This window comes from Amblyomma maculatum, chromosome 1 (genome assembly GCF_055883805.1).
Source record: "Amblyomma maculatum isolate TAMU_Amacu chromosome 1, ASM5588380v1, whole genome shotgun sequence".
Classification (NCBI taxonomy): Eukaryota; Metazoa; Arthropoda; class Arachnida; order Ixodida; family Ixodidae; genus Amblyomma; species Amblyomma maculatum.
The window spans coordinates 67,462,306-67,490,253 of record NC_139344.1 but is presented as its reverse complement, the minus strand read 5'-3'; the positions used below and the strand labels follow the sequence as shown (position 1 = coordinate 67,490,253).

Sequence of the window (27,948 nt, the reverse complement as noted above, 5' to 3'; positions counted from 1 at the left end):
AAAATATGTTTGGCAGCTATAGAAAGAAAACCGCCATTTAACATTGCACGGCCCGTAAACGTTCGCTACTTTTTCGCAAAACGATTTCGTAAAGAATGTCGCTAGTGTCGAATATTGCATGAGAACGCAGTGCGATTAGTTTTTTCATTCAATATCTTCACAAGCAAAGAAAGCCATTAAGCCTCAATTGCTGCCCCCCCCCCCCCATCTTGAGTGAAAGCATTAGCTGCGGGTGACCGAACGTTCGTCTTCGTCGTAGTCTTTTCCTTCTTCGTCTTGTTCTTTTTTGTCTTCTCGTAGCTACACCTCATCGCGACATAGCTGCAGCCACCCGAAGTCTCGCTTTGGCTGTAGTGTTGCTTTCAGGTAACACAGTATTAAACTAGTACAGTCTTTGTCAAAAGTTTAGAGCCCAAGGGGTGTTCTAAGCCATGTAGTGGCTCTTCTTTAGCATTCATGAAGTTGGATATTGTAGGACAAAGCAATCTTATTTTCAGGATATTTGGAACACTGGGAAGTGCTTTACAAGCCACACGGCACAGCTCAGGAGCAGCCCTCGGGCTCATTTGACGCTGTACGAAGCATAGTGAGTTCATTTGTGAAGGCCAGTTTCTGCAATGCGTTAGTTGCTTGAAGTTCACAGATATGTATGCTTCAATGGAGGCAGTGTTTGAGAATTGAGAAACAGTAACATTGATTTTGGTGTATGAGGTTTAATACGCCCAGATTATCAGTAGTCTGAAAGTGTTGCTCCTGAAGTGCTAGTTTGGTGCTTTGGTTAGGACTGTTTGCTCATGGAGTGAGTGCTTTGAAGAATGATGCATTGCGTTCCATTTCCAGGTATATGAAAAGTTGGTGTATCGGCTGAGGCTGGAGTTCCCCAGTACCTATCCTTTTGAGAGTCCGCAGGTGCACTTTGAGACTCCTTGCTTCCATCCAAATGTTGATGCCCAGGGGAACATATGCCTTGACATCCTTAAGGAAAAGTGGACTGCCTTGTTGGATGTGCGCACTGTTTTACTCTCCATTCAGTCATTGCTATCAGGTGAGTTCATAACAGCTACTCCATACAAATGCATTGCTTTTATCTCTTGCTGTTGATAACATGTGAAGGTATTGGCTAGTGTACCGTTTTGTACCAGGTTTTGATGCTGAAATGTAATAGATTGTTGTGACTAGATTTATATGAAAGGCCTCACCAAATGAGAGATGGGGTGTGGGGGGGATGGGGGGGGATGCCTCGTCAGTAATAGTTTGCTGGACGGGAAGCAACTACTGTGTATACATTAAAAGCTCGTTAATTCGAACTTCACGGGACCGGGAAAAAAGTTCGAATTATCCGATGTTCGAATTATCGAATGGCCTCGAAAAAACTGACCGAAACCGTTTGTACTACGGTAAATGTACCGTATTTAGTCGCGTAACGAACTCGTTGGCATAATGAACCCACTCAGCCCCGATTTGTGCCTACGAATCGGAAAAAAAACTACAAAAAAAAAAAAAAAAGGCGTCAGTCGTTAGCGCGCCCCTCTGTTTCGCGCCTTCACGGTCCACAACACATTTCTTGGCAGTGCGCCAAGATGCTGCGCGGCGATAACGGCGTGTTTATCCTTTGACTTTAGCTCGGGCAGGGGAGAGGAAAGCGAACTTGGCAAAGTGCCAGCGCTTATCCGGTTGTGCAAGCCTCCTTTTCAGTACGTTCGCTTTATCATGCTATGAGCGACTTGGGCGGGCGGCGGCGTCTACTGCCACTCCAATCATCGGAGCGAACGGTGCTAAAAGCCGGCGTCATGATCGCGGCTGACTCGCGTGCTTCCTCTGACGGCTGATGGGTGGAAGGATGGATGGCTATCGCAAAAAAAAAAAAAAAAAAAAGTTTAACCCATAGTGCCAGTCCGAGATCATAGCCTTATATGGGCATTGGCTGGGACCGCGCCGACAGTATATACTTATCCCTATTTCCAAATTAACAGGGTTGGGATTAACGAGTATTTAGTTGCGAGTTATGGAGGTTGCGCAGAAGAGAAAGCAGGCGGCCGCCGCCGCGCGGCCATGCACTGACCTTGCCGCCGGCCGCCACGCCGGTCATGGCGCCATTTAAGTTTTACCCACTCTTCCATGGTTTTACCTGGTTCCTTATTCTGTCCCCGTTTTGGATGTGCGCAGCCTCTAATTATGCCTACCGATCGCGGAGGTGTTTCTTTACTTTTTTTTTTTTTTTTCCGCGTGATGTGCGCCAAGCCGCCCAGAAGCGGCGGCGCGTAGTTCGAATTATCCATAGCGGAACCGACTCGCGTTCGAATTAACGGGCTTTTTTATACACAGATCTCTATGGAGCTTGGCCGGACCAAGTAGTGTAGTTCGAATTATCCGAAAATTCGAATTATCGAGGTTCGAATTAACGAGCTTTCACTGTAGTAAAAAACCGCCATTATGCTCCTGGCTGCTACATTTTTGTGAGCTAGTCCTATCTGGTCTTCCATAGACGCCCATGCAATACATTTTACTTTTACTTTGCAACTGGCACAGCGTGGCCGCATGCTACGTTAATGTTGCTGCAGTTACATCACTGCAGCAGTGCAAATACTAACAACTGCAGGCATGGAAGAACTATGCCATGTCAAGCACGGTGTGGATGGGCAATGCTGTAAGAGTCGTGGCTCAACTCGAAGGCATTGGTCATCCACATTAGTCCTGTCACTTGCAGCTTAAAAAAATGCTCTTTTTTGGTTCTAATTTTGTTGGACTAAACAGAACCGTGCAGAAGCGCACATGTATTCCCAAACTTTGCCTATTCCGTCCTGCCGCAGTAGTTCAGTGTATTGGCCTCGAAAACGAGCAGTCGCCACCTAGCAGCATAATGGCGAACCCTGCCCAGTGTGGATGCGTAGTCACGTCGCGTGCCATCCTGCAGTGATTTACGTGCGTGCGTACGGCGTGCACAAGTGTTTTTTGTTTGTTTCACAGTTCCTGTGCGCTTTTGCTTTCCCATCCTCCTCTTGCATAAGAAATAGAGGCTATTACCCCACGCTCCATTAAAAAAATATATATATATACTTGTCCATATCAAGTATGTCAAGCTGGAAAAGACATCAGTCGCGGTCTTTGGCACTTGAGATTCTTTGACAAGCGGTGTCTCATACGAAGTGCTGCTATCGTTAGGCGCCGTGTCAAAGCAAAACAGGTTGCTGCCGTCAATACAACTTAATGAAAACGCTCAAAAATCGTATACAGTTAAATCTCGTTACAAGAGATACGGCTACAAGAGACACTCGGTTATAACAGACATTTGAAAGTGGTTTGGTTGGTTTTCCTATGTTCACCATGTTAACAATATCGCATACAAGAGACATGGTTACAAGAGACACTCGGTTACTAAGGACAACTTTTTAGGTCCCAAGAGCGAATTCTTCACTATTTAGAAGTGACATAACCCAAAAAGTTCATGCAGCGTGACTGACGTCGTACCAATTAGTGTGCGCTGCTCTTTTTATCCCTTTGGCTCTATTCTATTACGTTCCGCAGCTGGATGTCGCACCTCGCACGGTTGCCACTATTGTCTCACTGCACCGAAATTTCAGCTATTCTACTTTTATAATTGCAGCCGCGCACCTGCACTGTCTGTAGAGCTAAATTTACGTTGTTGGATTTCAGTCTCAGCTTCCGTTGCGCCTGTCGCTTTGTGCGGCGGTAGTTGCAGGGGTCAGACTCAGGAGCTGCCGCCATGTTTACAGTTGTCGACGATTCATCTGCTGTAGTTTCGCATCAGACACAAACTCAGATTTGTTCAAATGTCTACAACTCACATTGCAGTCAGTGAAAAATTTAGTTATAAGGAAAAAAGGGGGGGGCAATAGTTATTACGTTTATGTCATATCTAAAACAGAATACTAATATGCGTGCGCTGCGTTCGCTCGTCATTGTCACCATCATTGCCAAAACACTTCCGTCCCCTTAGCATTCCTGCGTCCGTGTCGTGGGTATGACGTAGCACGTGCGGTTGCCGTTTCGCGACAACATTCTTCGAACGTGGCCAGCCATGTCAACGAAAAGAAAGCAGATTTCTCTTGTGGTTAAGCTTCAAATCATCAGTGATGCGGACTCTGGACAGAAGCAAACGACAGTTGCGGACAAGTTTGGACTTTCTCGAAAGACTGTGAATACCATTGTGAAAAACCGTGACGCCATCATTAAACAACAGCTGGGCGGCGGGATTACGGCGAAGCGAATTAGACTTCAGGGAGCGACCTATTCAAAGGTGGAGGAAGCCGTAATGCTGTGGTTGTGAGACGTACTTGCAAAGAACATTCCTGTGAACGGAGTGTTGCTCCGCAAACGTGCTGAACAGCTAGCACTGCTTCTCGATTGTGCCGACTTCAAGTGCAGTGAAGGGTGGTTGGATCGCTTCAAAGCGCGGAACGCCATCTCATTTAAGTGCATCTCAGGAGAAAGTGGTGCAGTTGACACAGACAGCATGTCCTCATGGAAAGATAGTTAACGTCTCCAGTTACTTCACGGTTACAGCCCCTGAAATTTGTTCAGTGCAGATGAGAGCGGCCTGTTCTACAAAATGAGGCCAGGAAAGACACTATCGTTTAGGTCCGATGCATGCCACGGCGGGAAGCGGTCAAAGGAGCGCATCAGCGTCCTGTTTTGTTGCAACGTGTCAGGAACTGAGAAGGAGCGTCTCCTTGTGATTGGGAAGTCGAAATGACCCCGTTGTTTCAGCCACTTTCACCACATTCCTGTCACGTATGAAGCAAACCAGAATGCATGGATGACATCTAGCATTTTCAGTTCCTGGCTACTAAAATTTGATCAGACTCTAGAAGCCCAGAATCGTGATGTGCTTCTGTTTGGGGATAATGCTTCTTGCCACACCAAGGTCCCTGTGCTGAAAGCCACTTAAGTTATTTTTTTTCCTCCAAACTCCTCATCCCATCTTCAACCAATAGACCAAGGGATCGTGCACTCTGTCAAGTCACAGTACAGAACAGGGCTAGTAGAATGTCTATTGTTTGACATGCATCAAGACCGCACAACACTAATTGATATGAAGTTTGCCGTCCAGGTGATTTCTGTTGTTTGGAATATCCTCAGAAGTGAAGTCGTGAAAAACTGCTTCAGAAAAGCAGGCTTTAAACATGGCGATATGACGGAAGAGGAGCTTGATGTGGATCCCGAGGCAACCTTCCTTGAAGATGAAACTTGTGCAACCATCCAAGAGTCCGCAGAGGTCCCAGAATCTTTTGAGGAGTTTGTGTCTGCAGATGTGGACTTCGTGTGCTCCGAAGAGCTTACAGACCATGCAATCTTCGCACAAGTAAATGGTACTTGTGCCATAGAGGATGAACCCGGGGAGGAGGAAGATGACAATGAGGACATTCCAGGGGAAAAGGTGTCAGCATTTGATGCTGATGAGCATCTAAGGGCGCTGCAAAGGTATTGCGAGCAGCAAGAAGGGCTGCAAAGTGAAGTGCCTTACCTCCAAAAGTTGGGAAGAAAGCTAATACACTCTGCGCTAACAAAAAGGCAAACTACTATGAAGGACTTCTTTAAAGGGGGCATGAAACTGCTAGAAAGGTCACTGACTAACGTTTTCAATGTGTAGAACAAATGCTTCCGAGCATTCGTTCAAAGTAACACTCATCGGAAAAAATCCAGCGATTGGTTATTAATTTTTAAAAACAGCGTTTTTTGAAATTCGCGGGCTGCGCCATTTCCGCGTGGCGGCGAGATTTGGGACTATTCTGCCATGATTTCCTGCGTCACCAGTCCCAGAGTGACAGGCAACGACAGGCTGCCATTGGCTGCAGCCGCGACGCCCTCTACGTCACTGACACACTTCCGGTAGCTGCGAAAGTCGTCTGCTCGAGTGCTGCAATGCATGCGTGAACCCGAGCTTGGCGCTTTGGTTCGCGATGCTAACCCAGTTAACCGAAAAGGTGGTGGCGTCCGACTGAAAGTGCGCGTCGGTGCAGGAGTGCGAAAAGAGCACTAGCTGGTCCGATTTAACACCGTACCGATTAAATAGGCAGCATCAACCTTTATGTACCGACCGACGGCGCAGCAACGTACTGTAGTCCCGTCTCGTCTTTGCCGCATCGACCATTTGTGCGGCGTGTTAATAATTAAATGGAACATGCGTCAAAAAAAGGTGTACCCTCAGCTTCATCGCGAAAGTACACAAATTCGCACCGCTTAAGTGCAGCACCCGATGCCGCCAGGTGCAGGCGCTGCGGCCGACGGCACTCCGGTCGTGCGCTGCTCCCTGCTCATCGCTAGGCCTTGTTTCTTTTGCATCGCAGCCACGGCGGACGGCATTTTAGAATCGTCCGCTTTGCTGTGTCTCTAGTGTAGTCGCTCGCGTGCTCCTGTGTACGATTCTTGCGTGTAGCTTCGGAAAACAGTGACAACCTGCGCTGCCGAACTGCATGTGGCGAGCTGCTTTGCTCATGTTTTGCGCCGTTGTTTCTGGATCGGCCGATGCGTACACATGAGATAAAACGCGTGCACGTTACGCACTGGCACTTCCTAAACTATGTGCAACCGACTGAAAGTGCGCGTCGGTGCAGCAGTGCGAAAAGAGCACGCAGGTCCGATTCAACACCGTACCGATTAAAAAGGCAGCATCAACCTTCGTGTAAATGAAACGTGCGTCAAAAAAGGTCTGTCCTCAGCTTCATCGCGAAAGTACACAAATTCGCACCGCTTATGTGCAGCACCGGATGTCGCCAGGTTACCGCAGAGATGCCGTCCACGGGCGCTGCGACCGACGGCACTCCGATCGTGCGCTGCTCCCTGGTCGTCGCTAGGCCTTATTTGCGTCAAAGCCACGGCAGACGGCGTTTTGGAATCACCCGCTTCGCTGCGTCTCTAGTGTAGCCACTCGCATGCTCATGTGCGCGATTCTTGCGTGTCGGTGCGAAAATCAGTGCCAACCTGCGCTGCCGAACTGAATGTGCCGAGCTGCTTTGCTGATGTTTTGCACCGTCGATTCTGGCTCGGACAATGCGTACACATGAGATAAACACGCGTACACGTTGCGCATTGGCACTTCCTAAACGATGTGCGAAATGACGTCAAAAAAAAAACACACACACTATCCTTTTTGTTAATCTCAATTTTAAGATTCGCGGACGAATAATTCGTGCTCACCTGTCATCCGATATCCAAACTCTGTAGCGATCATCAGTCCGTGCTCTCGTCGGTGATACGTACGCGTATACATTCCATTCGTTATGCACAAGAGATGCCTCTCACCGACCATAATGAAAGCAGCTCCGGACTAAAAGTGACGACGACATATGTTTGCACGCGGGCAAATCGCACGCTCGATCGTCTGCCAGCATCCATGCAGAGTCGATGCTATCGCGTCAACTCCGCGAGGGGTCACCGACCGCCGTTGGTCAAACCGCAGAAGACGGTACCAAAGAGACTGACCCAGGCAGCGCGAGAGAAGAAAGCGGTCTTGTAGAAAGCCGTGCTCGGCAGGATTGCACGCTAATTTGCACTGAATGGGACAGGGATATGAAGGAAAGTGCTCCCACCGCGGCGGCCGCCGCTATGTGTGGACTCCCACCTGCAGGTATGCGCTCGCGAACGACCCGAGTCGTTCGGGCTGCTGTCGCACACAATTCCGAGAGGTCAAGAAACTGAAGATACCGGCGGCCGAGGAAGGCAGCAGACAAGGTTGAAAGCTATGCAAACGCAGACGGGACGGGAAAGGCAGAGACCGTGAATGCATGGGCGACGCTCTTGGGAAAACAGGCGCGACGACCGGAAGTCTGAGAACCGAGCGTCACCCGATGACGCTTCGTGGGCGGGGCTAGCGGGGCGGAGTTCCCGAGCTGTTTTCTTCGTTTTTTTTCTGGTGTCTCGGAGTGTTGAGTTGAGGGGAGCGAGGAGGAGTGCCATTTTTAATCGCCAATATCTCTGGTGTTAATGAAGCTAGCTAAAAAATTCTTGCAGTGAATTGACCTGTGAGGGAGTACCTATCTCTCGGCCGATTTGCTTTACCCCGTTTTAGGCATTGCATGACCCCTCTAAAACATCATGAACAATTTCCTCTTAAGGTATGTTTAAGTGTTGATGTGCAATAAAATGATCTAGTCCCATTCCTCGATATTTTTAGAATTTTTGGTTACAAGAGACAACTTTCTCGGGTCCCTTGAGTGTCTCTTTTAACGAGGTTTAACTGTATTCCCGTTTCTGTTTGGAATACCACAACTGCTGAAACATGCGACCACAGACTGATGATGCATAGCAAAATCCAGTTTGAACAAGCCACTCTGTGCCTTCTGTATCCACGATAGAGTTGTCAGAGTACTTTTTTTATTATTATTATTGTTTTTTTTTTCCTCTTGAACCTTTGTCGCGAAGTCTCAGTGGTAGGGCACTCGATTGCTGATTTCGAGAACGGGGTTCAATCCTGGCAGTTTCGAAAGGCGGTCCTCGTCTGTGGGATCTGACTGCACGTTGAACAATCCCACGTGGTTAATGACATAGAGGCCCGCCCCTACATCATCCGCCGTATAGCCGATGTTGCATGGCGCGTTAAACCCATATATGCATTTAATTTCTTTTTTTCTGTTGAAGGATTCTGCACATCCGTAACAGTGGCAATGAGCACATTTCGCTTTAGAGAAAGACTCAAACGTTTGAGAAACAAATCTTCGCAGTACCTGTTACTCTAGATATTACATAGTACACATAGATCAATGTGCACTGGTAGCCCATTTGAATCATTAGAACCCCTTTTCGTCTGTGCTATCTTTCGAGCAAACTCGTTCTATCTGACAAGGGGAGTAAAAAAAGCTTCATACGGGCTTAAGGAGCACACGGTGGCTGTTAAATGACTGAAAGTCAACGTCAAAGCTGCTGTCGCGGCCCATTCTATAGGAATTGGATACAAGCAGCTAGTGCGGTTTTCGTCAATTATTGGACTCCACAAGCCAATGCATCATAGCTTGGCGTGTCCAGAGAAATAGCAAGGCATAAACAAATGTCCTTGAAGCTGACTGCGGAAGCGAGAGCAAATCGCCGCACACTGAAGAAAGAAAGCAAGTGATGGAGTCCACTCGCAAGGGTCATAGGGAGCGACATATGCTGCAGGAAGTTTCTAGTGCCAGGGGCTGCTTTATGGACAATTTTCTTCTTTTGTTCCAAAGTTTAGTAAGAAATAAAGCCCTCTTTTTTAAATAAAAATCTGGTAGTGTGGATCGGCAGCCGGCGGCGCTCGCAGAAACGCACGCTGCGTATGTCTGCTTCCGAGTTTACAGCGGGTTTGTTGGCGATGAAAACGTGTCTTCTGCAGTATTTCTGCGATATTGCAGAAAAAAATCCAAGGATTTCGCCAATGCAGCAGAAGAAACGCGGATTTTAGGAAAACAAAGCACGCAACCGCCAGTCTTCTAGATTTACCTTGCACGTTTCTTGGCGCTGTACCGCGCTCACGCGCCTAATGCTTGGGCCTGCCTAATGACAGCTTTGTTTTTCTTGTCGACTTTTAAACAGTTTGTGCGTGTCTCATGCGAGTGAGACCGGCGAATTTAGTGTCAAGCCCACGCAGATACAAGGTTTTAGATTGTATCGAGAAAGCCTGGTTCATTATATCGTACTTGACCCGAGGATTAAGCAGGTTAAATGTAGCATTGGCAGCGCACTGCATGGCGAGTTGCTTTAGACTGAGTGCACATCTACTCTGGCCCAGACAACCACGCACAAGTATTCCCCAAAAATGAGATCACGCCGACACTGTACAGGAAACCTCGCCGCACAGGAAAGCTGATTGTTCACGTGTACAGCGCTGAGTGGATTGAATTTGCCGAGATGCTTTTTGCTGCCACTGCCATAGAATGTGATAGCGTATTAATGCATGCGCCACTAACTGTAAATAATTTCCTGACACCGAGGAAAGTATAAGGGATTTCTGATGTGTGTGATGTTAATATATAACGGTAACGGTAATTATTATGTTTTGCAATGCGAATAAATTTCACCGTGTAAGAGAACTTTTACACACTTGACAGAATTTACAATAATCAGCGATTAATTTTCAGTAACGTTAAAGTGCAAGCTACGAATTACTCGCTGCGAAGACATCGTTATAAACTGCGCATGGGCACTGTCATGTTCTGGGAAGCAATTTTACAGGCTGAAAATTTCTTTATCACTAATTATTTAGCAGTGACTAAATCTTATGCGAAGTAAAATATTAGGTTTGCTTCCAAAACAGATGCCGGATGTAAAACTATTCCGAAAGAAATGGAGGTCATCTTATCATGCACCTATAAAAATGTATTTATTCCCGAACTAAACACTGATATTTAAGCCTGCATGGAGCTGTTTTACTCCCCCTGTCAGAAATGACAGGGGGAGTTTTACTCCCCCTGTCAGAATGAGTTTTGTCGGAAGACAGCACTTGGACGAAAAGGGATTATAATGATTGAAATAGGCTACCAGTAAAGTACATTGATCTAGGTGTATTATGTAATATTTAGTGTAACAATTAGGTGCAAGGAATATGTTTCCCAAACATTCGAGCATTTCTCTAAGGCAAAATGTGCTCACTAAAACTTTTACGGATGCACAGAAGCCTTCAACAACAACAACAAAAAAAAAGAAATGCATGTTGGCCCGGGCTTAACGCATGAAAGCGGCATCCGCTATGACGGATGATTGCAGAGGCTGGTTTTGGTGTCGTTCTTATTTTCGTTTTCATTATTAACACCACATTTACCACATGGGATTGTTTATTGTGCAGTCAAATCCCACAGCAGAGGACGCCTTTCGAAACTGTTGTGATTGATTCCCCCGTTCTCGAAATCAGCTGTTGAGCGCCCTTACCATTGAGACACTGCGACAGAGGTTTAAAAAAAAAAAAATACTCACACAACTCTAACTATATCGTGCATACAGACGGCACAGTAGGCATAGAGTGGTCTGTTCAAACTGCCTTCTGCTATATGAAGCAGTCTGCGGTGGCATGTTTTAGTAGCTGCGGTATTCCAAACAGAAACGGGAATATGCGATTTCTGAGCGTTTGCATTAACTTTTATTGACGGCAACGACCTGTTTTGCTTTGACACAGTGGTAACGACAGTGCCACTTCATTTGAGACATTGCATGTCAAAGGATCTCAAGCGCCGAAGACCGCGATGGATGATGTGCTTATCCAAGCATGACATGCTCGATACGGACAAGTATATTTTTTTTTAATGAAACCTGGGGTTATTTATTTTGCAAGAGGCAGATGGTAAGCAAAAGCTCACAGGAACTGCGAAACAAACAAAAATACTCCTGTACACGCCGCACGCGTGCATAAATCACTGCGGGCTGGCACGCGACGCGAAAACGCATCCACACTGAGTAGGTTTCGCCGCTGAGCCGCAAGGTGGCGACTCTGCTCGATCTCGAGGCCAATTTTAACTTTGAATGCGTCTTTCTCATAATGCAATTTTGGGCAATTTCTTGAGTTTGCCCTTGTTTTTGGTACTTCTGATGCTCATATCTGAATGAAATTTTGCACACATTTTCTCTGAGGTATGAGGAGTGCCTCTCTTTCAAGAATACATACTAATGAGATATTTGCAAAAAAAATTAATTACCACATGGTGACTTCTTGAAGATGACTTGCCAGGTTCAAATTTTTCACGTCATTAGCATACTTTATATGTATTATTATTAGTTTTTGGCACTCTACAGTTTATATGGATCAAAATGAGCCATCAATGATGTGTGTTTATGGAAATTTAGTACAAAAACAAGAGGGGGCAAAAGGCTGTTTATTTTGCACACTGTCAATGAACATAAAGAAAACTATGGAACTTACAATAAAACTAATAGCAGATTTGAAATCAGCATAACTGAATTTCTAGCCAGAGTTTCATAGCTCTAAGTCAAATATTAAAGAAAAAGTGTCGTCGAGTAGAATCTCTCCTTAACGTACACTCACGTCAAAATGCACACAAGTGCCCTCTGCGTTTGCTTGCATCAAACCGGGGCCATCGCACCTAACACTGGATTCTCAGGTATTCGAGTGCCCTGGCTACTGAGTGGGATTTGGTCCCGGCTGCGGCGGATGCTTTTTGGTGGAGTTGAAAAGCAAGGTGCCACTTTGCTGTGCGATGTCAGTGCACGTTAAAGAACCCCAGGTGGTCAATTTCCGAAGCCCTCCACTACAGCGTCTCTCAAAGCCTGATTCGCTTTGGGACGTTTAACCCCACAAACCAAACCGGTTGCTTCCATCGTGCAGCGTGGACGGTGCGGTTTGTGCACTCAAGCAAAACACACATAACACTATGGCGCCTCACGGGGTGATCTCATATGAGCGGCATTTGCCAATTTTTCAGTCATTTTGCTGGCTGTCATGTGTGTTGCAGAGCTACCAGTTGCATAATCATGCATGTGGGGCTGTGAGGCGTTTTTCGTTTCTTTTGTTATTTCGCTGCCTATGAGTACTACAGCAATCTTTCGAGGGACCTCCCTGCGGTCCTCTTATCTCTGTGCTATCCAGCTTATGCAACATTTTTCTACAGCAATTTCCCTTTGAAAGTAGTTTCAGCTCTCCCGTTGTGAGTGGCCCTACATTGGCTCTTTCAGCGTGTTGTTCAGCTGCAAATTGTCAGTAATCTCAAATGGCCCTACTCATTTATTCACATGACTAGCTGCAGTCCTGCGGTTGCGTCGACAAGTCAGAGTGTGAGATTGAACATGAGAACTGCATTTTTGTGCGCACGGTCATAGCTAGCCATCTCATTTGCTCTGCCCTTCTCGCGTCTAGAACATAAGAAACCCGTTGTGGGCTCCCTTTGATAAATGAACTTAGCAGCATCCTTTACTTTTCGTGCCTTAGGTATGTTTGACGTAGTATCAAATGTTTTTTAGCAGCACCTAACCCCTCTTGTTGCCCCTTTCAAGCTGTTTCATTATGCAGGGGTGCAACAGCTGTGCCAATTGTGCCATTTTTATATAGCTGCATATTTCTGTGCCAAGCTGCGCCATAAGCATGAAATTGTTTCAGGGAGAAGGCAGCTCTTTAGGACGAAAAAAATTGCTAAAAAAATAGATTTTTCAGAAATAGAATTTTGAAAATGTGCAGCTGTTTTTTTATCAGTCTGTGAACTTTCTAACCTCCAGAGTCAATATTTGCGCTGTAAAATGAGTAGAAAAACTTATATCCGCGCTCACTCTGAGGAAATATTCGCACAAGGACAGTGCTTTTTCTGCAGCACACTATTGTCATCTACTGCAGTGATTGGCGCTGTCTTGGTCTCATTTAAAGAGCGGCTTTTCGTTGTCACTTTCGCGCCATTGCTGTTATTTTGCGCTTATTTAATGTGGTAGAAAATGCTGCCAAAAACCAGCTGAAACACTCGATGCTGTTCGCTAGTCTGTGCACGTGACTGAAGCCTGCTTTCTTATTGACGCGCCCGCGTCGTCTGCTGGGAACATCAGTGGCGACAGAGTCCTTCAATGCTCCTTGTGGTCACGAAATTCCCGCCGAAGTTTCATATAGACCGTTTTCGCGGCGAGGTGAAAAATAGCCTCGAATTGGAACACACAGCGCCGCTCCTCCTCTCTGGTATGTGGGGACGCAGTGAAAGCAGCGGGGGCGCCAGGGCATTCTTTTGCACACAGTGTCTTGAATGTCTTGAATAGTCGCAAAGTGTCTAAGCTGGTTAGCTGATGCGAGCGATGTGCTCTCTTTACAGCCTTTTTTTTTATATATTTTCTACGCTTTTTACTCGCCCTGTTTCTGTTCTTTCTTCTTTTCACCCCTTTCTTTCCTTCCTTTCCCTGATCGTTTCATTACCACTGGCCTCAGTTTAGCTGCTGAGAGATGCCGCGGCTAGCAAAATCTTTTTCTTTACTTCTTGTTCGAATTAACACGACAGAAACAACCGAAAACGGATGATTAACAGAAGATAAAAAGATAACAGAGGTGGTATGCGCGTGTGTAATTGTACGCTGTTAGTTACAACTATTGCAATCAAGTGAAGACGAGCGGCCTTTGAATTTCCAGCAGCAGCCGAAATTGTTTCACTTTGGCAGCCTTTCCTGCGAGTTCGGAACACTGTTTGTAGAGAAGGGACAGGAAAAACTGAATACCTGTGCAAGCAAATGATATTCCTTGTGACAAATATTTACGAGATGCTGTCTGAGATAGAAAAACTATTTCGATGCAGTCACCTGAGGTTTATGAAAGTATGAAAGAACATGCCCCACTTGAAGACAACGATGGCTAATAAATTGACTGTCAACTTATTATGTAGTGAAATGGCACTGCATATTTAGTTTTTTAAATACGCATCCCATAAACTTTTCTGTTGATAATAAATGGGGATATAGTCATGAAAAAAGCAGTGATTTCTTGAAGTAAGTAAATCTTGCGTCAAAAGCAGCGTTCACTGATGTCATTATGGGACATAATTTAAGGTCACTATTCAGTAAGCATCAGTTGTTCATTCTCACTTTCATCTGGATGTCAGCACGACTGCAGCATCAAACAACCGCAGCTAGCGACCACTCATAGGAATTCCAGAATAGCAGCTCCTGCCGTCGACAACACTCATCGCCACTCCCCGCACATACCGGCAAACTGGTGATTGAGTCGTAGGCAATGCTGTAATCCGATTGCCTGGTAGTGGACGCTTGAATGCTACCCCGCCGGGGTGGCGCAGTGGTTACAGCGCTCAACTACTGTTCCCAAGGATGCGGGATCGAATCCCGGCCTCGGCGGCAGTTTTTCGGTGGAGGCGAAAAGTAAGGCGCCCGTGTGCTGTGCGATGGCAGCGCACGTTAAAGAACCTCAGGTGGTTGAAATTTCCGGAGTCCTCCACTACGGCTTCTCTCATAGCCTGAGTCTCTTTTGGACATTAAACCCCACAAATCAATCAATGGACGCTTGAATGCCCCACCCCGGCTTTGTCACCCAACAAAAGTAGCCTAGGGCAGAGTAAATGGATCCTTATGAATAGAACATCAGTGGAGGTGTGAGAACTCCCGCAGTAGCCGCTCAAGCAGTAGACAGTGTATGAATGATCGGCTGACCCAACAAATGTAGCGCGATTAGCATTGTTTCTTAACATGACATGAACTGGCTACATTCGCTTGCTTTCATTGCTCAAATTGTTATGGTAGCCCGTCTCTAGAAATCATTTAAGTATTAAAAGTAGATTAAAAGCAGCCCTGCTTTGCTTGCTTCACTGCCCTCGCGGCCAGTGTTGCACCCTCCTCTCTGCGCCACATAAAAGTTGTATACTAATCGCAATCATGCTTGTAGCCTTCGGCCGACCCGATAACGAGCATAGATCTTGGTCATTTCTGACAGAATGGCTTGGCTGCTGCTCAAAATCTTTTTTTTTTCTTTCAGCCAGGTACTTTCAGAAAGCAAACATTGGCATACGAATGCACCGAAATGTCGATGTGTGCTACTTGTTGCTGGTTGTGTGCATGGGACCGCACATACCAGCATGGTGGTTGTTCACAACTTGGCCGCTAGATAGCGCCACATACACAAACTGGCAGTGCCCATGATAAAACGGTCTATAGAGTCAGTGCTGGCCGCTAGAGGCGCAGCTGGGCACTTTAGGGCGTGGATCCGTTGCCGGAGCTGCAGGCAACCGTCATATTTCGAGTTTTATCTGCACCTAAAAGTTCAAATTGTCTCGTCATTATCGTATTAGGTGACATCAGGATGTGCTCCCTATTAGGCGATTGCACGAGACACGAGAACAACGCTAACGATATATGAATGCCTCACCAGAGCAGTCGGCAGATGTGAAACTAACTGCGAAGCATAAAGCCTGCTATGAATGAAATTTATAACGTTGAAGGGCATACTTAGCACCCTCTAAATGAGCCTCAGCACTGTTTACTTGTTTCCTGCCTACACCCTGTTCTTTCCGATCGCAAAACTTGCAGCACAGGAACAAACGCCACCGCAGTTAGTGTTGAACACATAGTGCATGATCGCAATGCTAAGGCGCAGTCAGAGATCTTTGTCGGCTAATATCGGTTGGCAGATTGTCAGCAAACATAATTTTTGTGCTTTCTTTGCCCTTGTCGCTCTATGGTGATGGTTAGCGCCATGTTGATGTCAGCTTATAGTGCCACCGGTGTCACCACATCGTCGAGATCGGAGCTGTCAGGTGCGCGTTGGCCTGCATGCCGTCGCGGTGCCCGGCTGTCCTCGCTGACCAATAGCCGCCGTTTTCTCTTGGGCCTGCCCACAGCCGCAGTGCACGGCTGCTGCAGCTCCCGTGGCGTTGATTTTGATCTTTGCTTCTAGCTTTTTTCTGCCGCTTGTTTCGCAATTATGTCACGAATTCGAAAAACAAGTGCTTAAGGAAATAGCACAATATTCCACGATTCGAGACTGTGAGCGATGTTTTACCAGGACTGCGCTGATGGCGACGGGTGCACCTCGGTGCTATGGCTGTTTATTAGCTGTGCACAAACAGATATCGCTCTTTGCGTCGCGTAAAATGTAAGCTGAGTCAGCTGAGCTCCCTTTGCTGTCACTTAATTCGGGACTGCCGCGGTCTCCCCTGTTTCCGGGCTACTGGCGATCGCCTACGTTGTTTAGATAATTGTCAAATAGCTTGTAAGGCCTTCGAAAATCCTTGGGATAGTGCTAGGCTGGAGCGCCGGCCTCCCTCATTGCAGTGATACCGCTGTTGACAGTGATGTCCGCAGCGTGAAATTGTTTTTCGCAAACGCGCATATTTAGATTCAAAAGTGAAGTCACCAGTCTCTTCCCGCGGTATTGCACACTTCCATTTTTTTGACAGCTCCTTGTCAGCGCGAAAGTGAAACGAAGAGACCTTCTCGGTCGTACCTTTGTAGCCGGAGAGGCATCCTGATACGCAACAAGTGTTCAGCATGGTTCTAAGCATACGAGTTACATGATGTCAATGCACAGCATAACAGGAGACGTCAAATTCGCACTCTAATTACCAGCGGCGATGCTAGTTACATGATGTCAATGCAGAGCATAACAGGAGACGTCAAATTCGCACTCTAATTACCAGCGGTGATGCTTTCTGATCGGTCGTGACAGTGCTGAGCTCCTTGGACGGTGCCCTTCTGTGCCCAGTGGCAGCACGGGCGGTCTATGAACCTCTTCCGTAGCGTTACGTAGGAGTTTCGTGACCAGTAAGAGCATTGAAGGGTTCTGGCGGCGCGGAAGCGGTAGCCATTTTGCCAAAGTGCATTCGTTGGAGCACCCTGCAACGATGTAGACGCTGGCGCCGAATTTCCGTGTTTCTCACAAGTGCGGAAAGAAGCGAAAAAAATCGTTTATTAGCAACGTGAAAAGCGCTGTGTACACTCCGAGAGCCGTGGAAACCTTGACCGCCCTGGCTATGCCTCCGCCAGTGGATCAAAAGTGCCGATCGTGATAGGCCTAACGGCGGCGCCGGCCACAGAAATCTCTTTGGACAACAGTCGCATTTGTTGCAATACTGTGATGCTACAAACTTGTGACACAAAAGAAATGGACAGGAAGGCCCAAGAGAAGATTCAACAGATGGCAGCGGCTGCAGCAACGGAGCGCAAGACGGAGATCATCGGCAGAATTGAAGACTCCACAACCGTCCCGCTTAGCGACACGACCTTCACTGTTGTTAGCTTGCAGTTAGTGAACGAGATGCTGGCGTCTGTGAAGTACAAAGTGTGCAACGGGAACGTAAACATCGACAAATCCAAAAGGGAATGTGGCCTTGCTGCCAAATTGAATATGGTGTGCACAAACTGTGGAAACATTTCATCGCGATGGAGCTCGCCGTGCTTGAAGACCGACCAGACAGTGAGCCCGTTCATGGTAAACATTCTCATGTAGTCGACTAGAAATCAAAGTGCGGCTCTGAATGATATATTTTAAACAATGAATACATCGCACCGCGGTCTGCATGCAAGAACTTGGCAGAGGTACGTCAAGACGAAGTTGTCCGCGCGGCTCATAAGTTGACTTCAGACTGTGTGCGAGCAGTTCGGGAAGTTTCTGTTCAATTCAGTTCAGTCGTGTCCGACTCTTCGTGGCCCTATGGCCCTATGAACCATCTCACGTCACGCTTTCCGGTCTCTCAACATCTTCCTAACATCACACAACTTCACCTGCAGCGCCTCGAGGGTGCCATCTAACCACCGCGTTCGCTGCCTACCCCTTCTCCGGTGACCCTCAGCCTTTCCCAACATCAAATCTCTCTCGAGCGACTCCTCTCTTCTCATCAGATGACCAAAGTAGCTGAGCTTTAACTTTAGAATTTGACTCTCCAATGAGCAGTCAGGGTTTATGGTCAACAATATCGACTGCCAGCACCACAATTTAAACGCATCAATTCTTCGGTGGTCAGCCTTCTTCACAGTCCAACTCTCGAATCCATACATCACAACTGGAAAGACCATAGCACGAGTTATACGGATCTTGGTTGGCAGGCAGTCTAATGTCTCTGCTCTTTACTAGGCGGTCAAGGCTAGCCATGGCTCTTTTTCCCAGAAGCAGGCGTCTCCTAATTTCATGGCTGCAGTCTCTTTCCGGGGTAATCTTGGAGCCCAAGAAGAGAAAATCTGTCACAGCTTCCACTTTTTGTCCCTTGATGCTCCAGGATTTGACAAGGCAAGATGCTATGATCTTTGTCTTTTTAAGGGGAGACACGGCTCTTTGAGGCCGAAAAATCGCCCAAAATTCGGTTTTCTGAACTATTTTTTTCTGGAATCTGGAGGTTCTGAAGAACCCATTCCTGAAATATTATAGTCCTCCGACTAGTATTTATTGCGTTATTAGATTTTAAAGTCAGTAACACGACAATTTTCGCTCATAAAAGGACCTCAAGATTAGTCGAATTCAACCTCGCGCCCCGCGGCAACGGCGCAGCGTAGCGCGGCCATCTTGGTATCGTTCGAAAGCTGCACTCTTCTATTTTCCATTCCTTGCGGGAAACAGTTCTCCGTCTGGCAACAGTGGAGCTAGACCGCCGCAAAAAAAAACTAAAATCTCGCACGCTATCCGCCTTTTGCGCGAGTTTTCTGCGCATGCGCGAAGCCCCAGCGGCGACTGATGAAAACACACTGAGCGGCGTTGACGGCGCTTCTCGTCGCCGCACTCATAGCCAACGCACGGGGGCTGCGCGCTCACGTTCATAGCCTCGGTAAAACGATGCCAACCACCTGTGCCGCTTACGACTGCCACTCTCGAGGCGTGCCGGGATGCAAGACGCGTTTTGTTAGGCAACGGCGTGAAGCTTGGATTAGGGCAACCAAGCGTCAAGACGTGAATGGGCGACCTTGGCAGCCGACTGCGTGCTCTCGACTGTGCGAAAAACACTTCGTTACAGGTATGTATGCATCTAAAGGAAATGTGCATGATGAAAAGTATCTACCGGAGTTTGCACCAAGCCTGTAACCCACCAGTGATAGCCGCAATGAGCATTTGTTCGGGGCGTCTGATGGCGATGTATTTTGTCGTTTGTTTTATGTGCGAAGGGGCCGGGTAGCGCAGATATCACAGGTGGCTGTGTGCGCTAGACCGTAATATTTAGCATGTTTTATCGCGACTGCCGCCTGACTAAAAAGAAAAAGAAAGGGTGTTTGTTGTGATGCACCGCCGTTAGCGAGCCGAGTGGTTGAGCTGGTCATGAGGCTCGCGAACGGCAGTGCATTAAAACGCCGTATTTTTTTTCTTGTTAGTCAGGTGGCAGTCACGATAAAACATGCTAAATATTACGGCCTAGCGCACACAGCCGCCTGTAATATCGAAGCTACCTAGCCCTTTCACACATAAAGATAAGAAGGGACAAAAAATACAATGCCTTCAGGCCCCGGTGCAACTGCAGCAATCACGCACCGAAGAAATCCTCATTGCAGCTATCACTGGTGCGCTACAGCCTGGGTGAAAACTCCAGTAGGTACTTTTCATCATGCCTATTTCGCTTAGATGCATACATACCTGTAGTATCTGTGTTTTTGCCGCTCGGAGCATATGACGCACTTGCACGACGCACAGCATTTTTTTTTTTAATTAAAGGCTCGCCTTCGTGCACGCCAAAGCATCCGGACTTTGTTCCTTTAATGTACGCAATCAGATGCACTTCGTTAGGGAGCTTGATAATCGTCGTCTTCGTCCAACCGTTTGCAACGGCAAGGAAACCGCCCGGCACAATAAATGAGTCTCCTGGAGGGTTCATGCTCGTTCACTTGCAGAGTGGATCGCTCTGGACGTAGAACAGGGTTGGTTCCTGACCGAGATGCGCATCCGATATGTAGGAGATTCACATGTGTCACCAAGTTGTTGATTCCGCAGAAATCGCGGCGGAGGCAGAAATGAACGTTGGAGATCCTTTCACAACAGAATGACCATTCTCTGCGCACCGAGAACCTTTTCACCACTGCGACCACATCCGTTCTGACTCCTGAGGCCAGAAACCGGCTACAGCTCTGAATCATCCACTGCCAGAAAAATGCAGCGCGTTTCCTGCAGGTGTGCATTCCGGCCGGGACAATGCCCTTTTCACGGGGTGTGTATATGTGACTCTCTGCCGATCTTCGTTGATGCAATCCTATAGCTGCACGGTCGTAGATGACGCGAGGAGGAAGCGACGCTCATTGCACCATGCCGGCGCCGCGGTGACCGCATTGTGCTCGGTAACTCAAGACACCCCGCGCATATGCGCCGCTCAAAGTCACAGGAGACGATTCCACCTAGCTCTGCAGCATCAACAAACCCCTGGCTGCTTTGCCCTTTGAGATCCCTCTCTCTCTCTCTCTCTCTCTGCCCCCACGCTCTCCTGTCTGCCGAAAACCTGCACGCTGAGAGCGTCTCATTCTGTCACGTCGAACATGGCCCGCGCTACACGCTCTTACAATACGAAGATAGTATATGCGTACGTGCGTTATGAGTGGATTGTGAAAATGCTCTACCTTCCCTCATACTGCGTGAACATGATATGCTGCAATCACTGTCACTACTTTCCGCTCCGAGGCCAAAAAAAGGGGGGCAGCTTTCACTTTCTACCAGCGTTGGCGTGGCCATTTCGTATGGTGCGTTTTCGCGTCTGCTACACTGCCGCTCAATGTGTTTCCCGCCCGCTCCCGCATGATGGCGCCACATCCTCGCGCAAAAGGCGGATTGGTGTTCTTGCATCACGTGGGACAAATCCTGCTTTCCGATTCGACGCCGGCAGAATCGTCTGCTACACAAAGACGCTGCTGCTCCGATCGTTCGCCATCTTGCATTTCGCCGCATTTCGACCGCATTTCTCCGTCGCGATGGCTGGTGGAAAACGGAAATTTCGAACGGCGCACGCTTTCGGCAAAAAACGAAGACGGCGGCCTCGGACGTGTGAGGAGCCATCGGAACCGCCAGCAGCAGCAGCGACGACCACCTCGACGAGGCAGTGCAGTGCATCAGAAGGGTCGTTGGCATGCGCGGCGGCGACGCCCGTCGCGGTGCCGAAAACAGTGCGCGTCGATACGCCACTTCTTTCCGATGCACAAAAAGCGGCAATCGATCTCCACGCACAAGAAGAACAGCGAAGGCTTTCATCCATGTCTGCGACCCGGCGCAAGCGCCTTGTGGGGGACTTCAACGAAAGGCCGGGAGACGAGACGCCGGGAGTCGGGACGCCGTTCACCGTTCTAAGCCTCGCAGCCGTGAACGAACTCCTCCAGCATGCGCAGTGTAAGCAGTGCGGTAGCCCTGTGACGCTTTCGAAGACGGGCTGGGAGTACGGAATAGCTGTCAAGCTTGTTTTAACCTGTGATTATTGCGGTGAACTTGATGCGCAATGGAGCTCGCCGAGAGCAGGTGGGAATGAGACCTGCAACCCTTTCGAAGTGAATGTGCTCGCTACTCGTGCAGTGATGAGCACAGGGAACGGGCAGACAGTTTTAAATGACATTTTTTCTTCACTGAACGTCTCACGACGTGGTTTGCACCCGAAAACCTTCCAGAAGTATGTGAAGAAAAAACTTAACCCTGCTGCGCTGAACGCTGCCACGCATGTGATGAGCGAGTGCGCCGATGCCGTGAAATCGGTGTACAGCGAGTTAAACTTCGGAAACCCCGGCAATATTGCGGTTTCATATGATGGAACGTGGCTGACAAGGGGCCACTCCTCTCACATCTGCGTAGGCACAGTAATTGAGCTGTTTACCGGGTATGTGCTCGATTTTGTGGTGCTTTCAAACTTTTGTTTGGGATGCCAGCTGGGCCCGAAAGAAGATGACCCTCACTATGAGCAGTGGCGAGCTGACCACCAGTGCCAAAAAAATAGTTTGAGCAAGCCTGGGCAAATGGAAGTGGAGGCTGCACGAATACTGTTTGGGCGATCACTGCAAAAGCATGGCCTGCGCTATACAACGATGTTGTGCGACGGCGATAGCCGAGCTTTTAACAGCCTGCACGAAGAAAAGGTATATGGTTTTGTGGAAATCGAAAAAGAAGACTGCATTAACCATATTCACAAACGCATGGGCGCTGCTCTGAGAAATCTCCTGCAAAAGCATAAGGGAGATAGCCAGAAAAGTCTCGGTGGAAAGGGCAAGCTCACAGGGGATCTTATTGCAAAATTATCCACCTACTATGGGCGGGCTCTGAAGGTGAACCAGGGCAACATTGAAGACATGAAGAATGCTGTTCTTGCAACGTATCATCATGTGACCTCGACAGATGCAAGGTCGAATCATTCGCTCTGTCCAAAAGGGGAAGACAGCTGGTGCATCCACAACAAGGCTGTGGCGAAGGAGGAGCCAGCACCAAAGCATCGATACAACCTCCCAGACTATGTCGCTGAGGCATTGCTACCCATATACACACGCCTCTCCGACAAGAAACTACTTGAGCGTTGCCAGAGAGGCACAACACAAAATGCAAATGAGTGCCTACACTCTGTGATATGGTCACTCGTACCCAAAACCAAGCATGCCTCTCTCTACACTGTTGAGAGTGCAGTAGGGGAAGCTGTCGCCAGATTCAATGCTGGGAAAGAGCATGCCACTGAGGCTATCCTTAAAGAATTGCACTTGAATCGAAGCAGCATATTGGTACAAAGATGTGCCGAGAAGGACCAGCGCCGGCTGGCTGCATCGGACAGGAAGCATGCAGGTGCTGAAAACTTCCGGAGTGCCATGAAAAGGAAGCAAGGGAAAACTGTTGATAGTGATTATGTTCCTGGAGGCTTCTGACACAGTTTGCAATGAAGTACAAGCCTTGATTTGCAGCAAATAAACTCCGGCCTTGTTTTCAAACTTCTTTTCTTGTTTTCTCAAAATGGATTTTTTAACCACTCCACATACTGTTGCCCAAGATATCTCCAGATGTGGTGGTCAGATTGGAACAATTCTTGTTGTATTTTGAAGCTTATGAATTGTTCTCTGCAATAAGATCTAAAAAGCATAACAATTCCTCTTTGAAATTTAATTAAATTAGTAAGTTATTTGTTGAAATTTTCCCAATTTTTGATGGATGTATTTGGCAAGTCTATAACTTCTATGCCAGGGAGGCCAAAATTATAAGAATGGTATGGTTGCACACTCTGGCTCTTGCAGAACACACAGATATCAAATTTGAATCATTTTTTGATCAGGAACTAATTAAAAACTTGGGCACAATGATTAGTCATTAATTAACAAATATTTCAAAATTGACACAAGATAGATAAAAACAGATTGCGTATTTGTGTTCAGCATACAAAAATACATCAGGCATACATTTTTCATCTATATGCGACAAAAACTAACAAAATTAGTTTAAAGAGCAGCGTCTCCCCTTAATGTTCAGTTTAAGCCCAAACTTCTCACTCTCCTCTTGTACGCGCATGAGAAGTCTCTTGAGTTACACTTTACTTTCTGCCATTAAAGTGGTATCATCTGCTTCGGGAAGTTTATGCGGAGCTAAATATTAGGCATCCATACAACATCGCGGTCTCATCCGACTGTTCTTGAATGACACGGGGACACTCCTCGCACGTTGGCATCGAACTCGTCGAACTGTTCAGGGGACTTGTTCTCGACTTCGTTGTGCTCAGCAATTTTTGCGCCACATGTGAATGGGGCATGAAAGAAGACTACCCCATATACCCAGCCTGGAAGCAGAGCCATATCTGCCAAAAAATATGAACAAAAAAGGCTGGTGAAATGGAGTTCGAGGCTGCTCTGATCCTATTCCAGCAGTCACTACAGCAGCATAATCTCCGTTATACCACAGTACTCTCGGGCGGGAACAGTTGCAGGTTCCCAGTTTTGAAAGAAGCAGAAGTGTATGGATACATTGACGTCCAGAAAGGAGATTGCGTCCTGTATTTACTCTCCATGCTCGCACTTTTTTTTTCGCAGAAAATCGTTCCGAAGTTGGGGGGGTGCAATAATTATGCGGCGAAGGTTTTTCAACAAATGCTTTGGAGTGCTAAAAGCAAATGTAGATAGGCTGTGAACCGGGGCTCTCAAACCAGCTGTTGTAAATACAGTCGACTGATTTTTCGGGCACCCAATTTTTCGGATATGCTTGATTATTCGGACTTTTTCCCGGTCCCAGGGCATACCATATAAAGTCAATGTATTACGTTGCTCAAAATTTCGGACACTCTAAGGAGTGCTATTCGATTTTTCGGACATTCCAAGCGTCAGCCGGGCCAACTGCCACACATTTTGAGCCTTGTCGCCGCCATATTGTTTGTTTACCTTTTCCTTCGATAGCCTCGAAATCGGTGCTGGCCTTGCGTGCCGCTCCTCAGCTAAACTGACGCTGGATCGAGGCTATATTATTTGCCTATCAGTTTCGGTTTCTGGGACGTCACTTTTTTGTTTTTTGTTTTTTTTTTTTTTGTTTTTTTTTGTTTTGTTTTTTTTCTTTTAGCGTGATCACTTCGACTGCCTGTTCCTTTGTGTGTTTGCCATGCGTTTCACATGCGTTGCTGAGCGTAGCAGTAGGCCTAGCCGTGGTCGTGCTGATGCGAGAACTATGTTCTGTCGCTACTGCGGCTCTCATTTAATTGAATCTGCTTCAGTTCAAGAAGCTGTTTCCGGATTTTATAAGGAGTTTTTTTTTTTTTTTTTTTTTTTTTTTTTTTTTTTTTTTTTTTCGTGCAACTCGGCAGTGAGAAGGCACTTAACAGAGTCGGCGTTTTGATCCAGTGGTTAGTGGTTGTGGTGTGCCTCGACAGTAGGAAAACCTACTCTGTCGATTTGCTTGGAGCACTTGGAACGCTCGCCGATGCGTGGAAGTCTATAGCACCCACAACGCTGCGCGATTGCTTCCGCGACGCGGGATTTGTGCTGAATGACGAGTCAGCTGCCTTGAATGAGGACAGCGTCCTCGAGCAGCTGTCAGGCAGTGAGCAGCTCATTCACGACCTTCGCACTGCTGGTGTCAAAATTCCATCGGCCGTTTCGTTTCCACAGTTCACAGACGCTGACCACGAGTTGGAACTGCTGGCTCTCAGATGTAGAAATTATTCGCCAAGTGCTTGTGGAGTCTGTGACTCGCTGCGGTCGCGCGACCGTTTTGGTCGAAAAGCGACAGTCGCAAATGGTCGCATCGGTGGAAAGGTGACTGCTGGTCGCAAACCGTTAAACAAATCAGCGGCTTAGCTGACGTGAATGTAAATTAGCTTTACTCTATGTGGTGATCAGTCAAGGTAGACACGATGTGGAAAGCAACCCGCAAGTCGCATACGCAAGTGTGAACATCAGTTGCTCTCTGGTCGCATGCGACTGCCTGTCGCGCGTCCTTCGCGAGTCGCAAGTGTGAATAGACTGAGAGCGATGACGATGATGACTCACCTGCAGCAACGCAGCTCACACAAGCTGAGCTGGTGCAAGCAAAATTCAAGCAGACCTGTTAGCACGGAAGCGGAGCATGGTGTAGAAAAGCATTCATGACTTTTTCCGGTGCAAAGTGAATAATAGGCAATAAATTGCGCTTTTCTCGGTGCACATTTGTTTTTTCGGACATTTTCGTGGTCCGTTGTGAGTCCGAAAAATCAGTCGTCGACTCTATAACCAGAACATTAATTTCAAGCAGGACTTATGTTTGTAATAAAAGCACAGAGACGACAAACATGAACTGCAAAAACAGTTTATTTGCGAAGGCTGGGCGCTAGCAACGTCACCATCACTCTGAGTCCGCGTCGACACTGCAATGGCTATCGCTGGTCGCTGCTTCATCGGCTTCCTCACCATCTTCACTTTCGCAACCTTCGTCCCACACCAGGTCGTCTTCTGTCGCCAAAAATATGCGCTTGTGATAGGTGGCCCTTGCTATATTTCCTCCGAATCTCATTCATGTGGTCCGATATTCACACCAATACGGCTTCTCATAGCCTGAGTCTCTTTGGGACGTTAAACCCCAAAAACCAACTGAAACCATTTTTTTTTGTGCTGAAAGTAAGGTTTCTTGCCTGTTTAGCAGCTCCGAAATTTGAATTCATGCTGCAAAGTGCTTTTTTTTTTTTTTTTTTTCATTGAGCTGCTTCAAATATGAATTTGACTCCTTCAAAAATTGCTACAAATCCTATTCCAGCTGTTGCACCCCAGATTATGGTTCACTTAGCCTTCAGTGCAGTGCTTTTATGGTATTTGGAAACCAATGTATATCTGTTGTCACCCCACTAATGAATGTTTGTTTAGACTGCAGTTCATTCAAGTGAATGTGATTGTGTTATTTCATCCCTTGTCGTGCTCATGATTTAGTACAGTTTGAAGAATTTTGCTGTTTGAAGTTAAATCACTGCTGTTGAATGTCTTGTACCAGCTTGATTCTTTTTCGCTGATGTTTTGAGTGTTGTATCAAATGCTTTGAGGGGGCCTCTGCCAGTGTTATATCTGTGTACCTAATAACAGTGGGAATCACCTCTGTTTTCTGTGTCCAGAGCCCAATGTTTCAAGTCCACTGAATGGCTATGCTGCAGAGATATGGAGCAACCAAGCCCTGTATAAGAAAGTGCTGCTGGACAAGTATGAGAAACAAGCTAAAGAAGGGTCTTCTAATGTTCCGTAATAGACTGACCCTGCTGGAGCTTCTCTGGCAAAAGTGCTTCTTTTTATGTGTTTGGGGAAGGGGGACCAAAGCAAGCCAGATGCATAGTGTTGATGTGATTTCTGTGGCGATTGTGCCAAGCTGCTCCAAAAGGCCAGCCTGCTAAATGCAGCTACATTGTAACAGAATGAGTAATCTGCACAAAGTGTGTGCCAAAAGTCTGTACTTGTTTCAGAACAAAGTCCTTGGGTGCTGCGTGTCATCCTACATCTGCTTGAGACAGCGCTAGAGAAAAAATATTTTCTTGGTCTATCTTTATGCGGGTGGGCATCATGCTGTTCGAACCTGGTGTCAGTCTGCAGGATGAAAAAAGAACTGAAGCTGGCCTGCAGGAAGCATAGATTATCTCTGGTTGTCATGGGTGGGGGGGGGGGGGGTGGGGGGGGGGGGGGGGGGGCAGATTTTAAATGTGAATGGCACGAATATCATAAACAGCGCCAGTGTTTACATTCACGTCCTGTCTTGGCCGAAGTGGAAGGGCACAAAGACGTGGTTAAACCTTGTGTGGCATTTGTTAAGTACAGTTTTAGCATTATGTGATCTGCTGTCTGTCATCCTGAACAGCTCTGGGAGCTATCCTGAATTGCATCGCACCTACCATTGCACAGGTGCAGCTGAATCCCCACGAAATCAGATCACGTTTGCACTGTATTAAAGCTCTGTAATGATTCGATCCTTCTCTTTTGCACTTTTTTTTTTAGACTGTTGCTGGAATGCCAAAGATGGCATGAGGGGTCATGGCATTTTTGTCCTGTATAATTTGCACTGGCGAAAAATTCAGAAAAGTTCTACATCGAAAATTACAGTATATATCTGCACTTAACACTGACTTTTCTGCACCTGAAGGCACTTTTTGCTGCGCTGGAGTGATTTAGCTAATCACGTAAGAGTGTGCATTATTAGAAAATTTT

At 47.1% G+C, this 27,948-nt stretch overlaps 2 protein-coding genes across 2 annotated transcripts in view; both read left to right on the top strand.

Moving 5' to 3' along the window:
* The window catches only part of LOC146202705 (ubiquitin-conjugating enzyme E2 C-like), a 52,802-nt gene extending 25,402 nt beyond the window's left edge, over positions 1-27,400 (top strand). The window contains exons 4-5 of the mRNA XM_084588258.1: positions 841-1,045; positions 26,871-27,400. Coding sequence (XP_084444384.1) covers positions 841-1,045; positions 26,871-26,998 — 333 coding nt within the window. The 3' untranslated portion in view covers positions 26,999-27,400. The remainder of the gene's footprint in view (positions 1-840; positions 1,046-26,870) is intronic.
* Positions 21,607-23,922, top strand: LOC146202706 (uncharacterized). The gene has a single exon (XM_084588255.1). It carries the CDS (start codon positions 21,865-21,867, stop codon positions 23,185-23,187), a length of 1,323 nt encoding a protein of 440 aa, XP_084444381.1. The 5' UTR covers positions 21,607-21,864; the 3' UTR covers positions 23,188-23,922.
* Positions 27,401-27,948: the final 548 nt, after the last annotated feature.

Excerpts from the sequence above, each read along its gene's own strand:
- LOC146202706 (XM_084588255.1), top strand. The coding sequence starts at position 21,865 with ATGAGCACAGGGAACGGGCAGACAGTTTTAAATGACATTTTTTCTTCA.